A 23,238-nucleotide genomic window follows, 5' to 3' on the forward strand; every position below is an offset into this window, starting at 1 on the left:
AGCTCAAAAATTGACAGACCACTGATCTCATATTCTTAGTCTCTCTTGTAACAGGGGTGCTGCCACAGGATTTGAGTATGGCTCATGTGGTACCAATATTTAAGAAAGGTAAGAAGGTCGATCTAGGCAACTATTGTCCGGTAAGCCTGAAATAAGTAGTGTGCAAAATTTTTGAGGGCATTATAAGAGAAGACCTGCATAAATATATTGTAGATAATATAATAATTGACAACCAACTCAGATTCATGAAGAATAAGTCATGTCTAACTAACATGTTGGGTTTCTATAAGGAGGTAAGTGCAAACCTGGATGTTGGTTATGCGGCTAATGTGATTTATCTGGACTTTGTAAAGTCATTTGATACTGTTCCACATAAAAGCCTTATACTGAAGCTACAGAAGCAAGGACTGTGGGAAAGTATATACAGATGGGTAACAAATTGGCTAAATGACAGGAAACAAAAAGTTGTCATAAATGGTACATTGTCTAAATGGGATAAAGTCAGCAGTGGGGTACCGCAGTTATCTGTGCTAGGACCGATTCTTTTTAACCGCTTTATCAATGACTTTTGTGGATGAGATTAAGAATAAAGTGTCAGTCTTTGCTGACGACACCAAACTATGTAGGATATTAAAATCTGACCTTGACATTACAATATTGCAAAACGATCTGAATAAGATGACTGAATGGGCAAACACTTGGCAAATTAAATTTAATGTAGATCAATGTAAAGTAATGCACCTAGGACGGGGTAATCATATTGCTTCATATACAGCTCTGGCAAAAATTAAGAGACCACTGCAAAATTTTCAGTTTGTCTGATTTTTCTCTTTGTAGGTATATTTTTGAGTAAAATGTAAATTGTCCTTTTATTCTATAAACTACTGACAACATGTCTCCGAAGTTCCAAGCAATACATTTTGCATTTATTTTCTGAAAATGAGAAATGGTCAAAATAACAAAAAAAATGCAGTGCTTGCAGACCTCAAATAATGCAAAAAAAAAAGTTCATAATCATTTAGAAACAACAATACTTATGTTTTAACTCAGGAAGAGTTCAGAAATCAATATTTTGTGGAATAACCATGATTTTTAATCACAGCTTTCATGCATCTTGGCATGCTTTCCACCAGGCTTTCACACTGCTTTTGGGTAACCTTATGTCACTCCTGGTACAAAAATTTAAGCAGTTCTTTGTTTGGTGGCTTGTAACAATCCATCTCCCTCTTGATTACATTCCAGAAGTTTTCAATGGGGTTCAGGTCTGGAGATTTGGATGGCCATGACAGGGATTTTATGTGGTGGTACTTCATCCACACCTTGATTGACCTAGCTCTGTGGCATGGCACATTGTCCTGCTGGAAAAAAGTCCTCAGATTTGGCTGAGAAGAAGGAATCAACTGTTTTTCCAGGACAACCTTGTATGCGGCTTGATTCATCCTTTGCAAAGATTAACCTGCGTAATTCCAGCCTTACTGAAGCATCCCCAGATCACCACCGATCCTCCACCAAATTTTACAGTGGGTGCAAGACACTGTGGCTTGTACGCCTCTCCAGGTCTCCGTCTAACCATTAGAAGACAAGGTGTTGGGCAAAGCTAGAAATTAGACTCATCAGAGAAGATTACCTTACTCCAGTTCCTCTATGGTCCAATCCTTATGGTCTTTGGCAAACTTCATGTGATGGAAGGAAACCTTTTTTTTTTTTCGATTTTCTTTTTTGCAATCATCTGTTTGTTAATAATTTTGGAAAAGTTGATAAAATGTAGGCAACTATCATAATTAAGTTTAAAGATGTTTAATGTGTGAAACATACTTTGTTGAATGATGCGTAAGGAATGTGGGTAAATATTTTGGTTGTTTCTGTGGTAACATACGGATGCAAAACCTGGACAATAAAGAAATAAGGATCGTCACCTTCGAAATGTAGTGGTAGAGAAGGTTGTTATCAATACTATGAATGACAAGAAGAACAAAATAATCACTTTTGAATCAAATCAAGTGAGACATGTCCCTCGAAGCAACGATCACTAAGCTACAAATTTCCTACTTTAGACACATCATACCAAGAGAGGAATCACTGGAGGACATCATGATCAGAAAAATAGGAACACTCGAAGAGAAAAAAACAGAAACTTGATGTCTTGACACAGTCAAAGTAATGGTAGAAAAGACCCTGACAGACCTATCCAGTTATGCATAAGGTTGATCTTCTAACAGATCATTCAACTATCAAGTCAACAGGGCTCGAGATCAATACAAGAGTTATTTAAAACAAGACAAAAAAAGTGCGACAAAATGGATTTCATTATGTAATGGGCTTTAGACCTTGAAAGTTGCCAAACATATTAGACTAAAATCATCCGATTTAGCAGATTTGAGCAAACATAGCCTACCTTGTAACTTGCATTATGTGTTTTGACAACACTTTTTCTCTCTATGCAAGGGAGTAATTTTTGGGTATAAAAAAATAAAACATTGCCGAGCCATTTGTCCCCAATTAAGCTCTATCTGTATGCGACCTTCCTGATAATACCACTGCTCTCTGTACTTGACCTTCCTAACAATGCAGGTGCACTCTGTATGTGACAGTTCTAGTAACGCAACCGCTCTCTCTACGTGACCGTTCTAATAATGCAGTCATTTTCTGTACATGACCATTCTAATAAAGCAGCTGCTTTCTATACGTGACCTTCCTAATAAAGCAGCCGCACTCTGTACTTGACCTTCCTAATAACGCAGCCACTCTCTGTACGTGACCTTCCTAATAACTGCTGCTCTGTACGTGACCTTCCGAATACTACTGCTCTCTGTCTATATATGTGCTTGAGGCTCGGCAAGTACAGGCATGGGAGACTGGTAGGGAATCCCTAGTTCTGTTGACATTTTGTTTTTTTCAAAGCTTTCCCTTCCGATTTTATTCCTCTTGAAAAGACCCGCAGAGGTGCAAATTGTCTGTCAACAGCCATTCTAAGCTGAATGTGCCTTCCTTCGTCAGACTGCAGCTGCTATGCATCTTGAGCCTGGGCAATTACTGGCATGGGAGACTGGCTGTGGATCCCTGGTACCAATGACATTTTGTTTTTCTTTTTTCAAAGCTTTCCCTTACGATTTTATTCCTCTTGAAAAGACCCGCAGAGGTGCTGACTATCTGTCAACGGCCATTCTAAGCTGAACGTGTCTGTCCTAATCATGTTGCAGCTTGAGGCCGAGCAAGTACTGGCATAGGAGATGGACTGTGAATCCCTGATCCCGTTGATATTTTATTTTGGGTTTTTTTCATTATATATGATTGTTCAAAGTCATACAGGTGAAAAAGTAAATGCTCCCAGAAAAGAATCTTTGCGAAAATTAGCATGTAAACTTTCCAAGCTAATATTTCTGCAATGGAACTGAAAAATAATTTAAAAAAAAATGTACTTAACTCTGCAGCCACTAACCCATGATTTGTCCAGTTTAACATGCTAAAACTGCTAAGTCCTCTTTAAAACCCTATACACATTAGACTAACATCTGTCAAACACAACTGGCCAACAGTATAATTTCTATACCTCTTCTATGACAAATGATGAGGGAGAGACAGATCCAGCATGTACAATTTTGGACTACCAATCATTTTGTTCTCACAGAGAGAAGCCGCCTACACACGAGTTTGGTTGCAGATCTCTCTTGGAGAACATAGCTAAACCGAAAGCTCATGTTTGTGAGAATGTGGGTGGGGGGTGTGAAGTCAGGAGAGACTGCTGCTGGCCAAACCACTGTTTGGCCTACAGCGATCTATTGCGTATAGAGGCTTTACATTTCACCCAGACTCAATTTAGAAGTCTTGCTTCCATCCATGATACCTCACTCCAAAGATACACTGAGAAAGAATAGTAGGTGGAGAACTTCTGCTCTTGCTACTATTGTGCTTTCATAAGAGGCTTTCATACAAAATGTCAAAAGTCAGTCAGTACATCTCGGTGTGATAACATAATTAGTTTGTGAGCTCCATTGGGGACGGTGATGATAATTTATATAAACCTCTGCAGAATATGATAGCGCCATATAAGCAAAGCATAATAAATAAATAATACAACTTTGTTTATTTAAACATTCATTTTATTAGTAACTTTTTTTTACCACCCGAGTCAGTCACTCATACAGGCACATAAACTTTCTGTATGATGTATCTGCATGACCTGTAACACATAAGCTTTTCATGTCATTTGAGGTGGAGGAAGGAAAAGGAGACTGAATTGAAGGAAACTAAGTAAAATATATGTATAAAATAAATCTAGAGTCCAAAATAATTTTCCAAAACCATAATTATAAAACCATAAGACAAATTACCGATCTGTGTTATCACATGAGACTCTTCTGTATGTGTAATCAGAAGACAACTATAAAAGAAAAAAGGAACAGTTTCATAGTTTCTTTACATGAACCGACTGGCGGCACTAAACCACCACTTATCGCTAAAATATGTACCGATAGGCAGTGGCTTAAAATGCACTTTACACGGGCAGATGATGTGCAGTGAATGCTAGATCGATCAGGGGCGCATAGGCTGCCATTGTTTTCGGTACTGCAAATATTGTTTGTACTGCCGAGAATGATCATTTTTAAAGAGAAGCTGCACCAGCTTTTTGCTACCCCATCTGAAAGCAGCATGATATAGGGACAGAGATCCTGATTCCAGAAATTTCAATCTTTACTGGGTGTTACAGGTTTGATTAAAAATTGATTTATCTGCTGCAGATCTAGCAATTCTCTGAATGCTTAGCTTTTCATAACCACACCCACACCGCTGATTGGAAGCTTTCTGTGACATTGTACATGTACAGTGTAAGCTGCCAATCAGTGGTGGGGGTGGCAGTAGGGTTACTAGTCCTCTAGTGAAAATCTGTTGATAAAACAATGATTTCATGAAAACTACAGCAACCAGCCCAATAACTGACACATCTCTGGAATAAGAATCTCTTCTCATATATTATGCTTCTATCAGATTACATCGCAAAAACCTGATGACAAATTCTCATTAAGCAATCCCAAAATCATTTCACCTGACAAACAAGTGTTTTGCTTGTTCATTTGGGTGCTCAACAGCTCATTTACAGTGAAAGGTAATCAGTAAACAAGCGCTCACCTTGGAGAAGCACCTACATTAAGTTTTATTCATTCATTAAATGTGTATATGTGCATGTAATTAGTGTGAGTGTATTAAACTACTCGCCTACTGCTGCCTTCTCCTGTGTCCAACACCATTCCTCCTCCTCTGCGTGACATCACCGCTCTGCAGCATCTCTGGCTCACGCGGCGCTCTGCGTCACCCAGCAGTCTCTCTTACAATGTAAGACTATAGAGCATACGAACGAGGCTACATAGACTTGCATTGTAAAAGACTACGGCTAGTCACTATTGTGGTGATGTCACTGAGAAGGGGAGTACAACTGTGCTGGACACCGGAGAGAGCAGCGGTAGGCGAGTATATGAATACACTCACACTACATCACAGACACATATTCACACATTTAATGGAGGAAAAACTTCATGGGAGTGTTTTTTTTTTTTAAGAGCATGTTCTTCAGATGACAAAAAAAAAAAAATCCAGGCTTATGGAGAGAAAAAATAGATCCTATAAAACCAACACTCGTACCAGTCATGTGATTATAAAGTTTGACAATGTATTCTCAATTTTCCTATACTAAAAAAAATCTATCCTAAATACTGCAGTTTTTGACACTGGTAGTCAATGATCACTCAACACTAGGCTAACACTTCTAGCCACGGTATACACAAATATAGTGGCAGAAATAAAGCCCCTGATAGACTTTAGACTAATATTGATGGGTTTGGCCCACAGTATATGCATCGGAGCCCCTGGTAGCTTTTTATTGGGGTAAATATTGATACAGCATTTCCAGTTTTGGACTGCTGATTGCATTGTCTCCTAGAGATAAGACATCACTAGCATTGTTTGGAGATCGCTTTCTCATAAAGAACACAAAAGTGCACTACCAAACAAGCACTCCTGTGTATGGGAGAGCTGGCAAGATGGTGAACCATCCCGACCGCTATCTAATGTGTATGATGGGCTTTATTTCATGACCATCAAGATGAAAGATTACAACAAAATTCTGTATTACAAACATGGAGGCAGATAAAGCTACGTTCACATTTGCGTTGTTGTGCGCAGCGTCGGCGACGCAACGCACAACGCATGCATAACGCAGCGTTTTGTGACGCATGCGTTCATTTTTTAGACGCCAAAAAACTGCATCGTGCAGCGTTGTCTGCGCCCTGACTGTTGCGCCAAAAATGACACTTGCATCACAAAATGCTAGACAACGCATGTCCATGCGCCCATGTTAAATATAGGGGCGCATGCGTCGCCGCGGCTGCGCCCGACGCAACGCAAAGGTGAACGTAGCCTAACACGTGAAAATAGGAGATTTAAAACAACTCCTCCTCACTCTGCACATTGACCTCTGTATATGCTATAGTACATGTCCACAAAATGGCCATCAACACTTCTTTTTCTATCTCATCCAATTTTGGATGGACATATTGGTGCCTACTCCATGAGTCAAGCAAGAAGAAAACGATTTATTACCACATTTGCATGTAGTTGTTGACAGTCATATAACATAAGCATTCAGCTCCTATAGCCGATTCCGCTGCTTATATTGTAGAAAGCACTAAAAAGACTGGAACTGCCTGAAAGTCAATATAATCTTCAGCTATTACTGGTCAATCACAATACATAGGAACTACAATAGAGGAAATAGTTTTTCTGAGCACTGTACATGTAATAACCTGCAGCAGTAATACATACAATTGACATGGATAGTAAATGCTGACATACCGCTATACAGGGGTCAGTATCCAGGGAAGATACAGTATGCATTTACCGATATTGTGTACCCAAATTCTAGACCTTAGAATACTAGGTGCCAATACTTAATCAGCTCTGCATTAGGTCCAGTGTTTCCTTAAATGCTCCTTTAACTGAGGGATAGTGGCTTGCTGCATTTTGCACACATTACACTGGAGTGAAGACTTCAACAGCTCGGAGGCTCCATCTCTTACAGTTACTTTCCCCTTTAACTTTATCATGTCCATTACCGCTGGAAGAAAAAATAATGGGAAAAAAAGCGACACGTATATATTAATAAAAGAAGTATGTTAGTGAAACATACAGGTCAGTACATACATCGTCAGCATAATCACGGAGAAAGCAGTTCAGATGGCAGTATAGTTCATAGACTTATTATTAAAAGGGGTTTTCCAGGCTAAACATAAATTCCTATGTGACTGCAGATATATGGAATATGGGACCCAGTTTTAATCCCTTCACAACCTTGGACATATCCGTACATCCAGGTTGGTAAGTATTTAGCGAACTTGGACGTATGGATACATCCTGGCAATTTTGCGTGCACAGTGGCTATGCGTGCGTTCACCATCGGGTGTTCAGCTGATATGACAGCTGACATCCGACACTCACTGCCAGGAGCGGTGCCCACACCGCACTCGGCAGTTAGACCCACGAGATCGATCGCAGCATTTAGGAGGTAGGCAGAGTGAGGAGGCTCCCTCTGATCGACACCCTTCCCCGATCGGACTGGTCCCAGACGGGTCACCAGAGCTAGCAAGCTTGTTACACCATGCTCAGAACACGGTGTATCAAGCTTTTATGCCAGTGCAGCACTGACAGTTTATAAAGCATAGCAATGGTCATGCATTGGAACTCCTGGCAGAAAATTCCCTACAATGAGGCAGATGGAGGCATTATGGACGCTGTCTGGCCTATGATACGGCAGTGTTCAACTTTTTAGGAGTGCATAAAAGTGAGGTCTGCCACAGATTTGTGCACTTCTCAAAAGGACAATGCTGACCAAAGGCCAAGCGGAGTCCAGAGTAACTCTGCTTCCTCATTATAGTGAATGGATCCCTCGGGGGTTTCATCTGAATCACGTCACTCAGAGATTTAGGTGGAAACCCCAAAGTGGTCAACATAGAGCACAGGAAAAATGTGATCCCAAACATAATGTTCCCAATAAAAGCTTCAAATCAATCCACAAAAAAAAAGCAAGTCCCCACTCAGGTGTGTTATCTGTTAATGGAAATATAGGCGGCTTCCACATTACTGGTAGTATAAAGGCTCTGAAAAAGTGAAATGGCTCCTCGCCCCCCAAACAAAATTCCGCAAATTCTGTGCTCCCAAATCCAAATGCCCCCTCTCCCTTCTGAGCCCCAGTGTGCATAAACCACATTTAGCATCCACATGTTTGGCATTTCTGTAGTGATGAGAGCCCGCCTAATTTACAGGTGCGTGTCTGCAGAAGCAAGATCTAGGTATAATGTACTGGTCACTACAGCATACTGGTGACTACAACAGCAGTTTACAATTTTTACTTAGCAACATCCACTGCAGCTTGTTTCTGGAAAACACCCATGAAGACAAAAGAGTCACTACACCTGTAGATAAATTCCGAAAGGGGTATAATTTCCAAAATGGGGTCACTTGATTCTGCTCTTCTATCAATTAGGGGCTCTGTATATGGAGTCCGCAAACTATTTTAGGAACATCTGCGCTCCAGGAGGCAAATAGCACTCCCAAGTCTCGCCGTATGGCTAAACAGTACTGTACAGCCACATATGGGGTATTCTACATTCAGCAGAAATTTGTGTGCCATTTTTACCCATTTCCCATTATGAAAATTTAAAATCTGGAGCTAAAACAAAATTTTGGTGGTAAAAATGTAATTATTTTTTTATTCACTGCCCAATGGTATAAAATTATGTGACACACCTGTGGTGTCAATATGATCACTGCTCCCCTAGATGAATTCATTGAGTGGTGTAGTTTTTTAAATGGGGTCAATTAGGGGGTGGTTCTGTTAATGTGACATGACACCCTCAAACCAGTCCAACAAAATCTGAACTCCAACATAGCGCTCCTTCCTTTCTGAGCTTTGCACTGTGCATCAAAAGTAGTTTTTGACCACATATGCTGTATCTGTCTACTCAGGAGAAATTGCACAACAAATTTATGTGTCCACTTTCTCCTGCTATGCCTGTGAAAATGAGAAATTGGGGCTAAAACAACATTTTTGTGGGAACATTTTTTTTTTTCATTTTCACAGATCAACGTAATATTCTGTGAAGCAACTGTAGGACAATTTTTTTAAGGGGTTTAGTTTCCAAAATGGGGTCACATGTTGGGGGTTTCCACTGTTTAGGCAAAACAAGGGCTCTCCATATGTGATACGTCACCCGAATACCATTCCATCAAAGTCCAAGCTTGACATTATTGAAGAAAATTTTGCATTCAAAGAGTCAAATGGCACTCCTTCCCTTCCAAGCCCTGCCGTGTACCCAATCAGAAGTTTTCCACCATATACAGGGTATAGGCGTACACAGGAGAAATTGCACAACAAATTTTGGGGTCCATTTTCTCTTGTTACCCTTGTGAACATAGAAAAAATTTGGTCTAAATAAACATTTTTGTGAAAAAAGTTAATAAATGTTCATTTTTTTCCTTCCACATTCCATTAATTCCTATGAAGCACCTTAGGTTTTGAGCATCTTGGGTGCACTTTTTAGAATGGCATAAATTTTGGTTATTTTCTGTCATATAGGCTCCTCAATGTCACTTCTAATGTGATGTGTTCCCTAAAAAAATGGTTTTGTAAATTTTGTTGGTTGAAAAAATGTGAAAATCACTGGTTAACTTTTAACCCTCCTAACAAATTTTTTTTTTCATTTTCACAGATCAACGTTGTAATATTCTGTGAAGCAACTGTAGGTTCAAGGTGCTCAGCACACGTCTAGACAAATTTTTTGAGGGGTTTAGTTTCCAAAATGGGGTCACATGCTGGGGGTTTCCACTGTTTAGGCAAAACAAGGGCTCTCCATATGTGATAAGTCACCCGAATACCATTCCATCAAAGTCCAAGCTTGACATTATTCAAGAAAATTTTGCATTCAAAGAGTCAAATGGCACTCCTTCCCTTCCAAGCCCTGCCGTGTACCCAATCAGTAGTTTTCCACCACATACAGGGTATAGGCGTACACAGGAGAAATTGAACAACAAATTTTGGGGTCCATTTTCTCTTGTTACCCTTGTGAACATAGAAAAAATTTGGTCTAAATAAACATTTTTGTGAAAAAAGTTAAATGTTCATTTTTTCCTCCCACATTCCATTAATTCCTGTGAAGCACCTTAGGTTTTGAGCACCTTGGGTGCAGTTTTTAGAATGGTATAAATTTTGGTTATTTTCTGTCATATAGGCTCCTCAATGTCACTTCTAATGTGATGTGTTCCCTAAAAAAATGGTTTTGTAAATGTTGTCGGTTGAAAAAATGTGAAAATCACTGGTCAACTTTTAACCCTTCTAACAAAAAATAATGTTTCAAAAATTGTGCTGATGTAAAGTATACAATGTTATTTGTTAACAATTGAGTGACATACAGGTGCTTCTCACAAAATTAAAAGATCATCAAAAAGTTAATTTATGGAGGGGGGGCGTGGCTTCAGGCGCTGTAGATGGCAGTCGTGTGAGTGCTCAGCTCCTGTGATACTACCCATTGAAGCGACTTGTAACTCGACACAGAGGGGTTTTTTCCTCACATTTTTATTAAAAAATTTCCCTTATTAAATGGGATCTGTTATGGTTCTCAATGGCAAGAGAACATAGCCCAGCAAACATACGAACTAGCTCTTGGAAGGATGGAAACTAAACTGACCATGAACTAAACCTGCCGCACAACTAACAGTAGCCGGGTAGCGTAGCCTGCGTTTTATCCCTAGACGCCCAGCGCCGGCCGGAGGACTAACTAATCCTGGCAGAGGAAAATATAGTCCTGGCTCACCTCTAGAGAAATTTCCCCGAAAGGCAGACAGAGGCCCCCACAAATATTGGCGGTGATTTTAGATGAAATGACAAACGTAGTATGAAAATAGGTTTAGCAAAATTGAGGTCCGCTTACTAGATAGCAGGAAGACAGAAAGGGCACTTTCATGGTCAGCTGAAAACCCTATCAAAATACCATCCTGAAATTACTTTAAGACTCTAGTATTAACTTATAACATCAGAGTGGCAATTTCAGATCACAAGAGCTTTCCAGACACAGAAACGAAACTACAGCTGTGAACTGGAACAAAATGCAAAAACAAACAAGGACTAAGTCCAACTTAGCTGGGAGTTGTCTAGCAGCAGGAACATGCACAGAAAGGCTTCTGATTACAATGTTGACCGGCATGGAAGTGACAGAGGAGCAAGGCTAAATAGCGACTCCCACATCCTGATGGAAACAGGTGAACAGAGAGGATGATGCACACCAGTTCAATTCCACCAGTGGCCACCGAGGGAGCCCAAAATCCAATTTCACAACAGGGATCATTTTGACACCAAGAACGTGAATTTTGGTTCAGTAATATTTGAACTGTGTCCCTCTGAAAGGAGCAGAGCCGGAGCCTGAGGTGATTTACAGCCTGTGTCCAAAATGTATGCTGCAGAAGCATGAAAACTAGAGTGATGGTAGACTTCACAGAAGACTAAGAATACACCTGGTATTTATCCTGTCTCTGTCGGTACTGTTTTGCCTTTGAATCTGGGTTTTTGTGTTGTTTTGAGAAAAGACGCTGCTGTGGAGAGAACGGTGAGGCGCTGAAGTGGGAGGCGCCATAGTGCGGCATTAGACGCGCCCTGCCTCGGGGCTGACGCCATCTTTCTCAGCCTTCCATTCAAAGCCTCAGCAACAGAGAATACAGACAGCTCCTGAGAGACTACAGGTTGGTAACAGTAAATTTGATTTACACAGCGACTATTCAGTAACACTAAATGTGAATGCTGGATCTCTGCAATATAAGAGCAGGACCCCAGAGGAATAAATGACTCCTGGCTCTATCATTGACTTTCTCTTCCTATTCTTAATTGAAGCTACTGCGATTGTGTTTACCCGTTGTACCTAGAAAGGAACTGGGGTTTTCACTGCGGGGAAGCTACAGAGACTCGCCAACTTGTGGAACTCGGATAATTCAGCACTAGACATTTAAAGACCCTGGTTATATTAGAAGAATTACAGGACAATATTGCAATTTAAAATATAGATCAAGCTTGTAGAGCTCCTTGATAACAGAAGATACCGGAATAAGCTACTCTCATATTGACATAGAGTGGGTAAGGTAATATAAGGTGCTCTCTTACTAAGTGCTGGTAGAAGACATTGAGTTCATTCTATTGTTGTTCTGGTGAATAATTTCTAGTTCCTTTTGCTGAAGGAGGTAATAACTAGGTGGACAAGAATATTGCAGATCATTTGGTACTTATATGCACACCGACGGAAAAGTGTATAAGATTGTATGAGTTTGCTAACAATAAGTGGTCTTAAAATAGACAGGAGATTTAACCTACTATATAGTTTAACAGCTCATAGATCTGCCCTTAAGATCTAGCATTTTTGAGTGGTTATATAAACAAAATACTAAGCTTCATTATGGAATCAGGTGGAGCTAGACCTATATCTTCTAATAAAACAGGAGAACACTCTAGTAATAGAGCAAAAAACTCAAAAGGGAAAGAAACCCCACGACAACTAACATTGAACCCTACTGAAGATGCACAAAATCTGCTTAGCTCTAAAGAGGAATCGTTTATTAAGCCAGCCAAATTTTCCTCAATACCCATTTTTAATAAAACCTCAAAAAATGGAAATTATATGAATCACATAGTGTAAAAATCCTGTCCTCAAAGTACTACTAACGGTCAAAATGATGCTACTTTGGAGAGCAACACATCTGAAAGTATGGATCTCTCAAACACTGCTAAAAGGAAGGGTTCAGACTCCAGAGCCCCAGATAAGAACTTAAATGCTGATTCAGATAGCTTATCGCACAAGTTCTCCCCCAACATAAGTCCAAATAAACAATGTCCCAAAAAAATACGCTCAGAGCTTACTAGTCCACCAGACACTCCATTCCCTGTTATAAGTTTTGAGGATTTTCTCTCCTCAGATAGACAAGTAACAGAAGGCTTTATGGCGAGACTATGCAAATCTTTCAATGACTCCATTAAGTTGGGTTTCGAAGCTCAAAACAATACGCTCCAGGAAATGCAGAGTTCTTTCTCTCAAAGATAAGAAGACAACGAAAAAAGAATCTCAGAGGTTGAGACAAAAACTAATTACCTCTTAGATGAAAACACTATCTTTAAACAAGAAATTCTCACTCTGAAGATCAAACTTACAGACTTAGAAGACAGGAACAGACGCAATAATTTAAAAATAAGGGGGCTTCTGAAAGCATAATGCAGAACGATCTCTCTAGTTACGTTAAAAATCTATTTAAAAAAGCTATCCCAAAATTATCGGATCTAGACCTCACTATAGACAGGATCCATAGGCTCCCACGACCAAAGAATATTGCTCCAGACAAACCAAGGGACATAATATTACATATGCATTTTTTTGAAACCAAACAAAAAATACTGAGTTACCGTATATACTCGAGTATAAGCCGACCCGAGTATAAGCCGACCCCCCTAATTTTGCCACAAAAAACTGGGAAAACTTAATGACTCGAGTATAAGCCTAGGGTGGAAAATGCAGCACCTACCGGTAAATTTCAAAAGTAAAAATAGATACCAATAAAAGTAAAATTAATTGAGACATCAGTAGGTTAAGTGTTTTTGAATCCATATTGAATCAGGAGCCCCATATAATGCTCCATAAAGTTTGATGGGCCCCATTAGATGCTCCATATTAAAATATGCCCCATATAATCCTGCATAAAGGGTAATAAGGGCCCCATAAGATGCTCCATAGAGATATTTGCCCTATATAGTGCTGCACAAACGTTATGGCCCCATAAGATGCTCCATACAGACACTTGCCCCATATAATGCTGCACAAGCGTTATGGCCCCATAAGATCATCCATACAGTCACTTGCCCCATATAGTGCTGCACAAGCGTTATGGCCCCATAAGATGCTCCGTACAGTCACTTGCCCCATTATAATGCTGGCGCACAAGCGTTATGGCCCCATAAGATGCTCCGTACAGTCTACTTGCCCCATATAGTGCTGCACAATCGTTATGGCCCCATAAGATGCTCCGTACAGACACTGCCCCTTATAATGCTGCACAAGTGTTATGGTCCCATACAGATGCTCCGTACAGTCACTGCCCATTATAGTGCTGCACAATCGTTATGGCCCCATAAGATGCTCCGTATAGTCACTTGCCCCACATAGTGCTGCACAATCGTTATGGCCCCATAAGATGCTCCGTACAGACACTGCCCCTTATAATGCTGCACAAGCGTTATGGCCCCATACAGATGCTCCGTACAGTCACTGCCCCTTATAGTGCTGCACAATCGTTATGGCCCCATAAGATGCTCCGTACAGTCACTGCCCCTTATAGTGCTGCACAATCGTTATGGCCCCATACAGATGCTCCATACAGTCACTGCCCCTTATAGTGCTGCACAAACGTTATGGCCCCATAAGATGCTCCGTACAGTCACTTGCCCCTTATAGTGCTGCACAATCGTTATGGCCCCATACAGATGCTCCGTACAGTCACTGCCCCTTATAGTGCTGCGCAATCGTTATGGCCCCAGATGATCCGTACAGTCACTGCCCCTTATAGTGCTGCACAATCGTTATGGCCCCATACAGATGCTCCGTACAGTCACTGCCCCATATGCTTTTGCTGCGATTTAAAAAAAAAAAATCACATACTCACCTCTCTTCGCTCAGGACCCCCGGCACTTTCAATATTTACCTGCTCCTCGTGCGGCTCCATCTTCAGCACTGACGTTCAGCAGAGGGCGCGCACTGACTACGTCACCGCGCCCTCTGACCTGAGCGTCACAGCCAGAGGACGCTGATGACGGAGCCGCACCGGAACGAGGAGCGGTAAATATCGCGCACCGCTGTATACTCACCTACTGCTGGCGCGGTCCCTGCGCGTCCCTGCTTCTTCCAGCGCTGCATCTTCTTCCTGTACTGAGCGGTCACAGTTACCGCTCATTACCGAAATAAATATGCGGCTCCACCTCTATGGGAGGTGGAGCCGCATATTCATTACTGTAATGAGCGGGACCATGTGACCGCTCAGTACAGAAAGAATATGCAGCGCTGGAAGAAGCAGGGACGCGAAGGGACCGCACCAGCAGTAGGTGAGTATAATTAGATAGCCCCCACCCCCCCTCCCCTGCCGACCCCCGGGTATGACTCGAGTATAAGCCGAGAGGGGGACTTTCAGCCCCAAAAAATGGGCTGAAAATCTCGGCTTATACTCGAGTATATACTGTATATTAGAGAAAGGGGTACTTTCCCAGACCCGTATGTAAATATAAAAATCTTTGCCGACCTTTCCAAAGCGACGATGGAGGCTAGAAGGGATTTTAAAGAGGTTACCACAAAACTGAGATCTATAGGAGTATTATATAGATGGGGATTCCCCACAAAAATCCTGGTTTGGCACAGGGGCAAAATTACCCCATTATACACTCCGGAAGAAGGAATACGTTTTATTTCTTCCCTTCAGGGGGTCCACAATAATAAAGATAATGGCTGAATCTCTAAATTAATGGATACCTTGTTTCAATCTGATTCCTCAAATAATAGTGGTTGCCATTTTATTCAACAAATAGATCAGTTTAACCCCTTCCCGACCCATGACGCCACGTAGGCGTCATGAAAACCCGTGCCAATCCGACCCATGACGCCTATGTGGCGTCATGGAATGATCGCGTCCCTGCAGATCGGGTGAAGGGGTTAACTCCTATTTTACCCGATCTGCAGGGAGAGGGGGAGTGGTACTTCAGCCCAGGGGGGGTGGCTTCACCCCCCCGTGGCTACGATCGCTCTGATTGGCTGTTGAAAGTGAAACTGCCAATCAGAGCGATTTGTAATATTTCACCTAAAAAACTGGTGAAATATTACAATCCAGCCATGGCCGATGCTGCAATATCATCGGCCATGGCTGGAAATACTGAAGTGCCCCCCCCCACGCCCACCGATCGCCCCCCCCGTCCTCCGTTATGGGGTCCGGTCCCCTCCGTCCGCCTGCCGGCTCCCCCGTCCTCCTGTCCGCTCCCTCCTTGCTCAGACCCACCCCCCCTGTGCTCCGTTCCCCCCCCCCCGTGCTCCGATCCACCCCCCCACCACCCCTTCATACTTACCGATCCTCCCGGTGTCCGGCCGTCTCCTCGCTGGGCGCCGCCATCTTGGAAAATGGCGGGCGCATGCTCAGTGCGCCCGCCGAATCTGCCAGTCGGCAGATTCCTTACAGGTACATTTTGATCGCTGTGGTAGGTTCTATCACAGCGATCAAAATAAAAAAAATAATAAATAACCCCCCCCCCCCTTTATCACCCCCATAGGGACAATAATAAAATAAAGAATTTTTTTTTTTCCACTAGGGTTAGGGTTAGAACTAGGGTTAGAACTAGGGGTAGGGTTAGGGGTAGGGTTAGGGTTACGGGTAGGGTTAGGGGTAGGGTTATGGCATGTGCACACAGAGCGGATCGGCCGCGGATCGGCAGCGGATCGGCCGCGGATCGGCAGCGGATCGGCCGCGGATCGGCAGCGGATCGGCCGTGGATCGGCAGCGGATCCGCTGCGGATCGGCAGCGGATCGGCAGCGGATCCGCAGCGGATCGGCCGCGGATCGGCAGCGGATCGGCCGCGGATCCGCAGCAAATCGGCAGCGGATCCGCAGCGGATTGGCCGCGGATCCGCAGCGGATTGACAGCGGATCCGCAGCGGATTGGCCGCGGATCCGCAGCGGATTGACAGCGGATCCGCAGCGGATTGGCCGCAGATCCGCAGCGGATTGGCAGCGGATTGGCCGCGGATCCGCAGCGGATTGGCCGCGGATCCGCAGCGGATTGGCCGCTGCGAATTCGAAGCAGTTTTCCATCAGGTTTACAGTACCATGTACACCTAAGGAAAACCAAATCCGCTGTGCCCATGGTGCGGAAAATTCCGTGCAGAAACGCTGCGTTGTATTTTCCGCAGCATGTCAATTCTTTGTGCGGATTCCGCAGCGTTTTACACCTGTTCCTCAATAGGAATCCGCAGGTGAAATCCGCACAAAAAAACACTGGAAATATGCTGTAAATCCGCAGGTAAAACGCAGTGCCTTTTACCTGCAGATTTTTCAAAAATCGTGCGGAAAAATCTCACACGAATCCGCAACGTGGGCACATAGCCTTAGGGTTAGGGTTGGAATTAGAGTTAGGGTTGGAATTAGGGCTAGGGTTTGAAATAGGGTTAAGATTAGGCTTGTGGTTAGGGTTACGGATAGGGTTAGGGGTGTGTTGGGGTTACAGTTCTGGTTAGGGTTGGGATTAGGGCTACGGTTGGGATTAGGGTTAGGATTAGGGTTGGAATTAGGGTTACGGGTGTGTTGCGGTTAGGGGTGTGTTGGGGTTAGGGTTGTGATTAGGGTTATGGCTACAGTTGGGATTAGGATTAGGGGTGTGTTGGGGTTAGTGTTGAAGTTAGAATTGAGGGGTTTCCACTGTTTAGGCACATCAGGGGTCTCCAAACGCAACATGGCGCCACCATTGATTCCAGCCAATCTTGCATTCAAAAAGTCAAATGGTGCTCCCTCCCTTCCAAGCCCCGACGTGCGCCCAAACAGTGGTTTACCCCCACATTTGGGGTACCAGCGTACTCAGGACAAACTGGGCAACAACTGTTGGGGTCCAATTTCTCCTGTTACCCTTGCAAAAATAAAAAATTACTTGCTAAAACATAATTTTTGAGGAAAGAACAATTATTTTTTATTTTCACGGCTCTGCGTTATAAACTTCTGTGAAGCACTTGGGGGTTGAAAGTGCTCACCACACATCTAGATAAGTTCCTTCGGGGGTCTAGTTTCCAAAATGGGGTCACTTGTGGGGTGTTTCTACTGTTTAGGCACATCAGGGGCTCTGCAAATGCAATGTGACGCCCGCAGACCATTCCATCAAAGTCTGCATTTCAAATGTCACTACTTCCCTTCCGAGCCCTGACGTGCGCCCAAACAGTGGTTTACCCCCACATATGGGGTATCAGCATACTCACAACAAACTGGGCAACAAATATTGGGGTCCAAATTCTCCTGTTACCCTTGTGAAAATAAAAAATTGCTTGCTAAAACATCTTTTTTGAGGAAAGAAAAATGATTTTTTATTTTCACGGCTCTGCGTTGTAAACTTCTGTGAAGCACTTGGGGGTTCAACGTGCTCACCACACATCTAGATAAGTTCCTTGGGGGGTCTAGTTTCCAAAATGGGGTCACTTGTGGGGGGTTTCTACTGTTTAGGCATATCAGGGGCTCTGCAAACATAACATGATGCCCGCAGACCATTCCATCAAAGTCTGCATTCCAAAACATCACTACTTCCCTTCCGAGCCCCGGCATGTGCCCAAACAGTGGTTTACCCCCACATATGGGGTATCAGCGTACTCAGGAGAAACTGGACAACAACTTTTGGGGTCCAATTTCTCCTGTTACTCTTGCAAAAATAAAAAATTCTGGGCTAAAAAAATATTTTTGAGGAAAGGAAACACATTTATTATTTTCACGGCTCTGCGTTATAAACTTCTGTGAAGCATTTGGGGGTTCAAAGTGCTCACCACACATCTAGATAAGTTCCCTTGGGGGTCTAGTTTCCAAAATGGAGTCACTTGTGGGGAGTTCCTACTGTTTAGGCACATCAGGGGCTCTGCAAACGCAACCTGATGCCCGCAGAGCATTCCATCAAAGTCTGCATTTCAAAATGTCACTACTTCCCTTCCGAACCCCGACGTGTGCCAAAACAGTGGTTTACCCCCACATATGGGGTATCAGCGTACTCAGGAGAAACTGGACAACAACTTTTGGGGTCCAATTTCTCCTGTTACTCTTGCAAAAATAAAAAAATTCTGGGCTAAAAAATATTTTTGAGGAAAGGAAACACATTTTTTATTTTCACGGCTCTGCGTTATAAACTTCTGTGAAGCACTTGGGGGTTCAAAGTGCTCACCACACATCTAGATTAGTTCCTTGGGAGGTCTAGTTTCCAAAATGGGGTCTCCAAACGCGACATGGTGTCCGCTAACGATTGGAGCTAATTTTCCATTCAAAAAGTCAAATGGCACGCCTCCCCTTCCGAGCCTTGCCGTGCACCCAAACAGTGGTTTACCCCCACATATGAGGTATCGGCATACTCAGGAGAAATTGCCCAACAAATTTTAGGATCCATTTTATCCTGTTGCCCATGTGAAAATGAAAGAATTGAGGCTAAAAGAAATTTTGTGTGAAAAAAAAGTACTTTTTCATTTTTGCGGATCAATTTGTGAAGCACCTGGGGGTTTAAAGTGCTCACTATGCCTCTAGATGAGTTCCTTGGGGGGTCTAGTTTCCAAAATTGGGTCACTTGTGGAGGAGCTCCAATGTTTAGGCACACAGGGGCTTTCCAAACGCGACATGGTGTCCGCTAACGATGGAGATTTTTCATTCAAAAAGTCAAATGGCGCTCCTTCCCTTCCGAGCCTTACCATGTGCCCAAACAGTGGTTTACCCCCACATGTGAGGTATTGGTGTACTCAGGAGAAATTGCCCAACAAAATTTAGGATCCATTTTATCCTGTTGCCCATGTGAAAATGAAAAAATTGAGGCTAAAATAATTTTTTTGTGAAAAAAAAGTACTTTTTCATTTTTACGGATCAATTTGTGAAGCACCTGGGGGTTTAAAGTGCTCACTATGCTTCTAGATAAGTTCCTTGGGGGGTCTAGTTTCCAAAATGGGGTCACTTGTGGGGGAGCTCCAATGTTTAGGCACACGGGGGCTCTCCAAACGTGACATGGTGTCCGCTAAAGATTGGAGCCAATTTTTCATTCAAAAAGTCAAATGGCGCTCCTTCCCTTCCGAGCCCTGCCGTGCGCCCAAACAGTGGTTTACCCCCACATATGAGGTATCAGCGTACTCAGGACAAATTGGACAACAACGTCCGTGGTCCAGTTTCTCCTTTTACCGCTGGGAAAATAAAAAAATTGTTGCTAAAAGATCATTTTTGTGACTCAAAAGTTAAATGTTCATTTTTTACTTCCATGTTGCTTCTGCTGCTGTGAAACACCTGAAGGGTTAATAAACTTCTTGAATGTGGTTTTGAGCACCTTGAGGGGTGCAGTTTTTAGAATGGTGTCACTTTTGGGTATTTTCAGCCATATAGAACCCTCAAAATGACTTCAAATGTGAGGTGGTCCCTAAAAAAATGGTTTTGTAAATTTTGTTGTAAAAATGAGAAATCACTGGTCAAATTTTAACCCTTATAACTTCCTAGCAAAAAAAAAAATTGTTTCCAAAATTGTGCTGATGTAAAGTAGACATGTGGGAAACGTTATTTATTAACTATTTTGTGTCACATAACTCTCTGGTTTAACAGAATAAAAATTCAAAATGTGAAAATTGCGAAATTTTCAAATTTTTTGCCAAATTTCCATTTTTTTCACAAATAAACTCAGAAATTATCGACCTAAATTTACCACTAACATGAAGCCCAATATGTCACGAAAAAACAATCTCAGAATCGCTAGGATCCGTTGAAGCGTTCCTGAGTTATTACCTCATAAAGGGACACTGGTCAGAATTTCAAAAAACGGCAAGGTCATTAACCCCTTCACCCCCAAGGGTGGTTTGCACGTTAATGACCGGGCCAATTTTTACAATTCTGACCACTGTCCCTTTATGAGACTATAACTCTGGAACGCTTTGACGGATCTTGGCGATTCTGACATTGTTTTCTCGTGACATATTGTACTTCATGTTAGTGGTAAAATTTATTCGATATAACTTGCGTTTATTTGTGAAAAAAATGGAAATTTGGCGAAAATTATGAAAATTTTGCAATTTTCCAACTTTGAATTTTTATGCCCTTAAATCACAGACATATGTCACGCAAAATACTTAATAAGTAACATTTCCCACATGTCTACTTTACATCAGTACAATTTTGGAACCAAAATTTTTTTTTGTGACGGAGTTATAAGGGTTAAAAGTTGACCAGCAATTTCTCATTTTTACAACACCATTTTTTTTTAGGGACCACATCTCATTTGAAGTCATTTTGAGGGGTCTATATGATAGAAAATACTCAAGTGTGACACCATTCTAAAAACTGCACCCCTCAAGGTGCTGAAAACCACATTCAAGAAGTTTATTAACCCTTCAGGTGTTTCACAGGAATTTTTGGAATGTTTAAATAAAAATGAACATTTAACTTTTTTTCACACAAAATTTATTTCAGCTCCAATTTGTTTTATTTTACCAAGGGTAACAGGAGAAAATGGACCCCCAAAGTTGTTGTATAATTTGTCCTGAGTACGCTGATACCCCATATGTGGGGGTAAACCATTGTTTGGGCGCATGGCAGAGCTTGGAAGGGAAGGAGCGCCATTTGACTTTTCAATGCAAAATTGACTGGAATTGAGATGGGACGCCATGTTGCGTTTGGAGAGCCCCTGATGTGCCTAAACATTGAAACTCCCTACAAGTGACACCATTTTGGAAAGTAGACCCCCTAAGGAACTTATCTAGATGTGTGGTGAGCACTTTGACCCACCAAGTGCTTCACAGAAGTTTATAATGCAGAGCCGTAAAAATAAAAAATCATATTTTTTCACAAAAATGATCTTTTCGCCCCCAATTTTTTATTTTCCCAAGGGTAAGAGAAGAAATTGGACCCCAAAAAATGTTGTGCAATTTGTCCTGAGTACGCTGATACCCCATATGTGGGTGTAAACCATTGTTTGGGCGCATGGCAGAGCTTGGAAGGGAAGGAGCGCCATTTGACTTTTCAATGCAAAATTGACTGGAATTGACATGGGACGCCATGTTGCGTTTGGAGAGCCCCTGATGTGCCTAAACATTGAAACTCCCTACAAGTGACACCATTTTGGAAAGTAGACCCCCTAAGGAACTTATCTAGATGTGTGGTGAGCACTTTGACCCACCAAGTGCTTCACAGAAGTTTATAATGCAGAGCCGTAAAAATAAAAAATCATATTTTTTCACAAAAATGATCTTTTCGCCCCCAATTTTTTATTTTCCCAAGGGTAAGAGAAGAAATTGGACCGCAAAAAATGTTGTGCAATTTGTCCTGAGTACGCTGATACCCCATATGTGGGTGTAAACCATTGTTTGGGCGCATGGCAGAGCTTGGAAGGGAAGGAGCGCCATTTGACTTTTCAATGCAAAATTGACTGGAATTGAGATGGGACGCCATGTTGCGTTTGGAGAGCCCCTGATGTGCCTAAACATTGAAACTCCCTACAAGTGACACCATTTTGGAAAGTAGACCCCCTAAGGAACTTATCTAGATGTGTGGTGAGCACTTTGACCCACCAAGTGCTTCACAGAAGTTTATAATGCAGAGCCGTAAAAATAAAAAATCATATTTTTTCACACAAATGATCTTTTCGCCCCCAATTTTTTATTTTCCCAAGGGTAAGAGAAGAAATTGGACCCCAAAAAATGTTGTGCAATTTGTCCTGAGTACGCTGATACCCCATATGTGGGTGTAAACCATTGTTTGGGCGCATGGCAGAGCTTGGAAGGGAAGGAGCGCCATTTGACTTTTCAATGCAAAATTGACTGGAATTGAGATGGGACGCCATGTTGCGTTTGGAGAGCCCCTGATGTGCCTAAACATTGAAACTCCCTACAAGTGACACCATTTTGGAAAGTAGACCCCCTAAGGAACTTATCTAGATGTGTTTTGAGAGCTTTGAACCCCCAAGTGTTTCACTACAGATTATAACGCAGAGCCGTGAAAATAATTTTTTTTTTTTTTTCTCAAAAATGATTTTTTAGCCCCCAGCTTTGTATTTTTACAAGGGTAACAGAATAAATTGGACCCCAAAATTTGTTTTCCAATTTGTCCTGAGTACGCTGATACCCCATATGTGGGGGGGAACCACTGTTTGGGTGCATGACAGAGCTCGGAAGGGAAGGAGCACCATTTGGAATGCAGCCTTAAATGGATTGGTCTGCAGGCGTCACGTTGCATTTGCAGAGCCCCTGATGTACCCAAACAGTACAAACCCCCCACAAGTGACCCCATATTGGAAACTAGACCTCCCAAGGAACTTATCTAGATGTGTTGTGAGAACTTTGAACCCCCAAGTGTTTCACTACAGTTTATAACGCAGAGCCGTGAAAATAAAACATCTTTTTTTTCCCACAAAAATGATTTTTAGCCCCCCAA

At 42.3% G+C, this 23,238-nt stretch overlaps 1 protein-coding gene across 2 annotated transcripts in view; it reads right to left on the reverse strand.

Annotated features, from left to right (window-relative positions):
• Nucleotides 1–4,089: 4,089 nt before the first annotated feature.
• The window catches only part of APTX (aprataxin), a 104,173-nt gene continuing 85,024 nt past the window's right edge, over nt 4,090–23,238 (reverse strand). For both annotated transcript variants that reach the window (XM_077272553.1, XM_077272558.1), the window contains exon 8: nt 4,090–7,108. In XM_077272553.1, the coding sequence (XP_077128668.1) occupies nt 6,957–7,108 (152 nt within the window). In that variant the 3' untranslated portion in view covers nt 4,090–6,956. The remainder of the gene's footprint in view (nt 7,109–23,238) is intronic.

Source organism: Ranitomeya variabilis, chromosome 1 (genome assembly GCF_051348905.1).
Source record: "Ranitomeya variabilis isolate aRanVar5 chromosome 1, aRanVar5.hap1, whole genome shotgun sequence".
Classification (NCBI taxonomy): Eukaryota; Metazoa; Chordata; class Amphibia; order Anura; family Dendrobatidae; genus Ranitomeya; species Ranitomeya variabilis.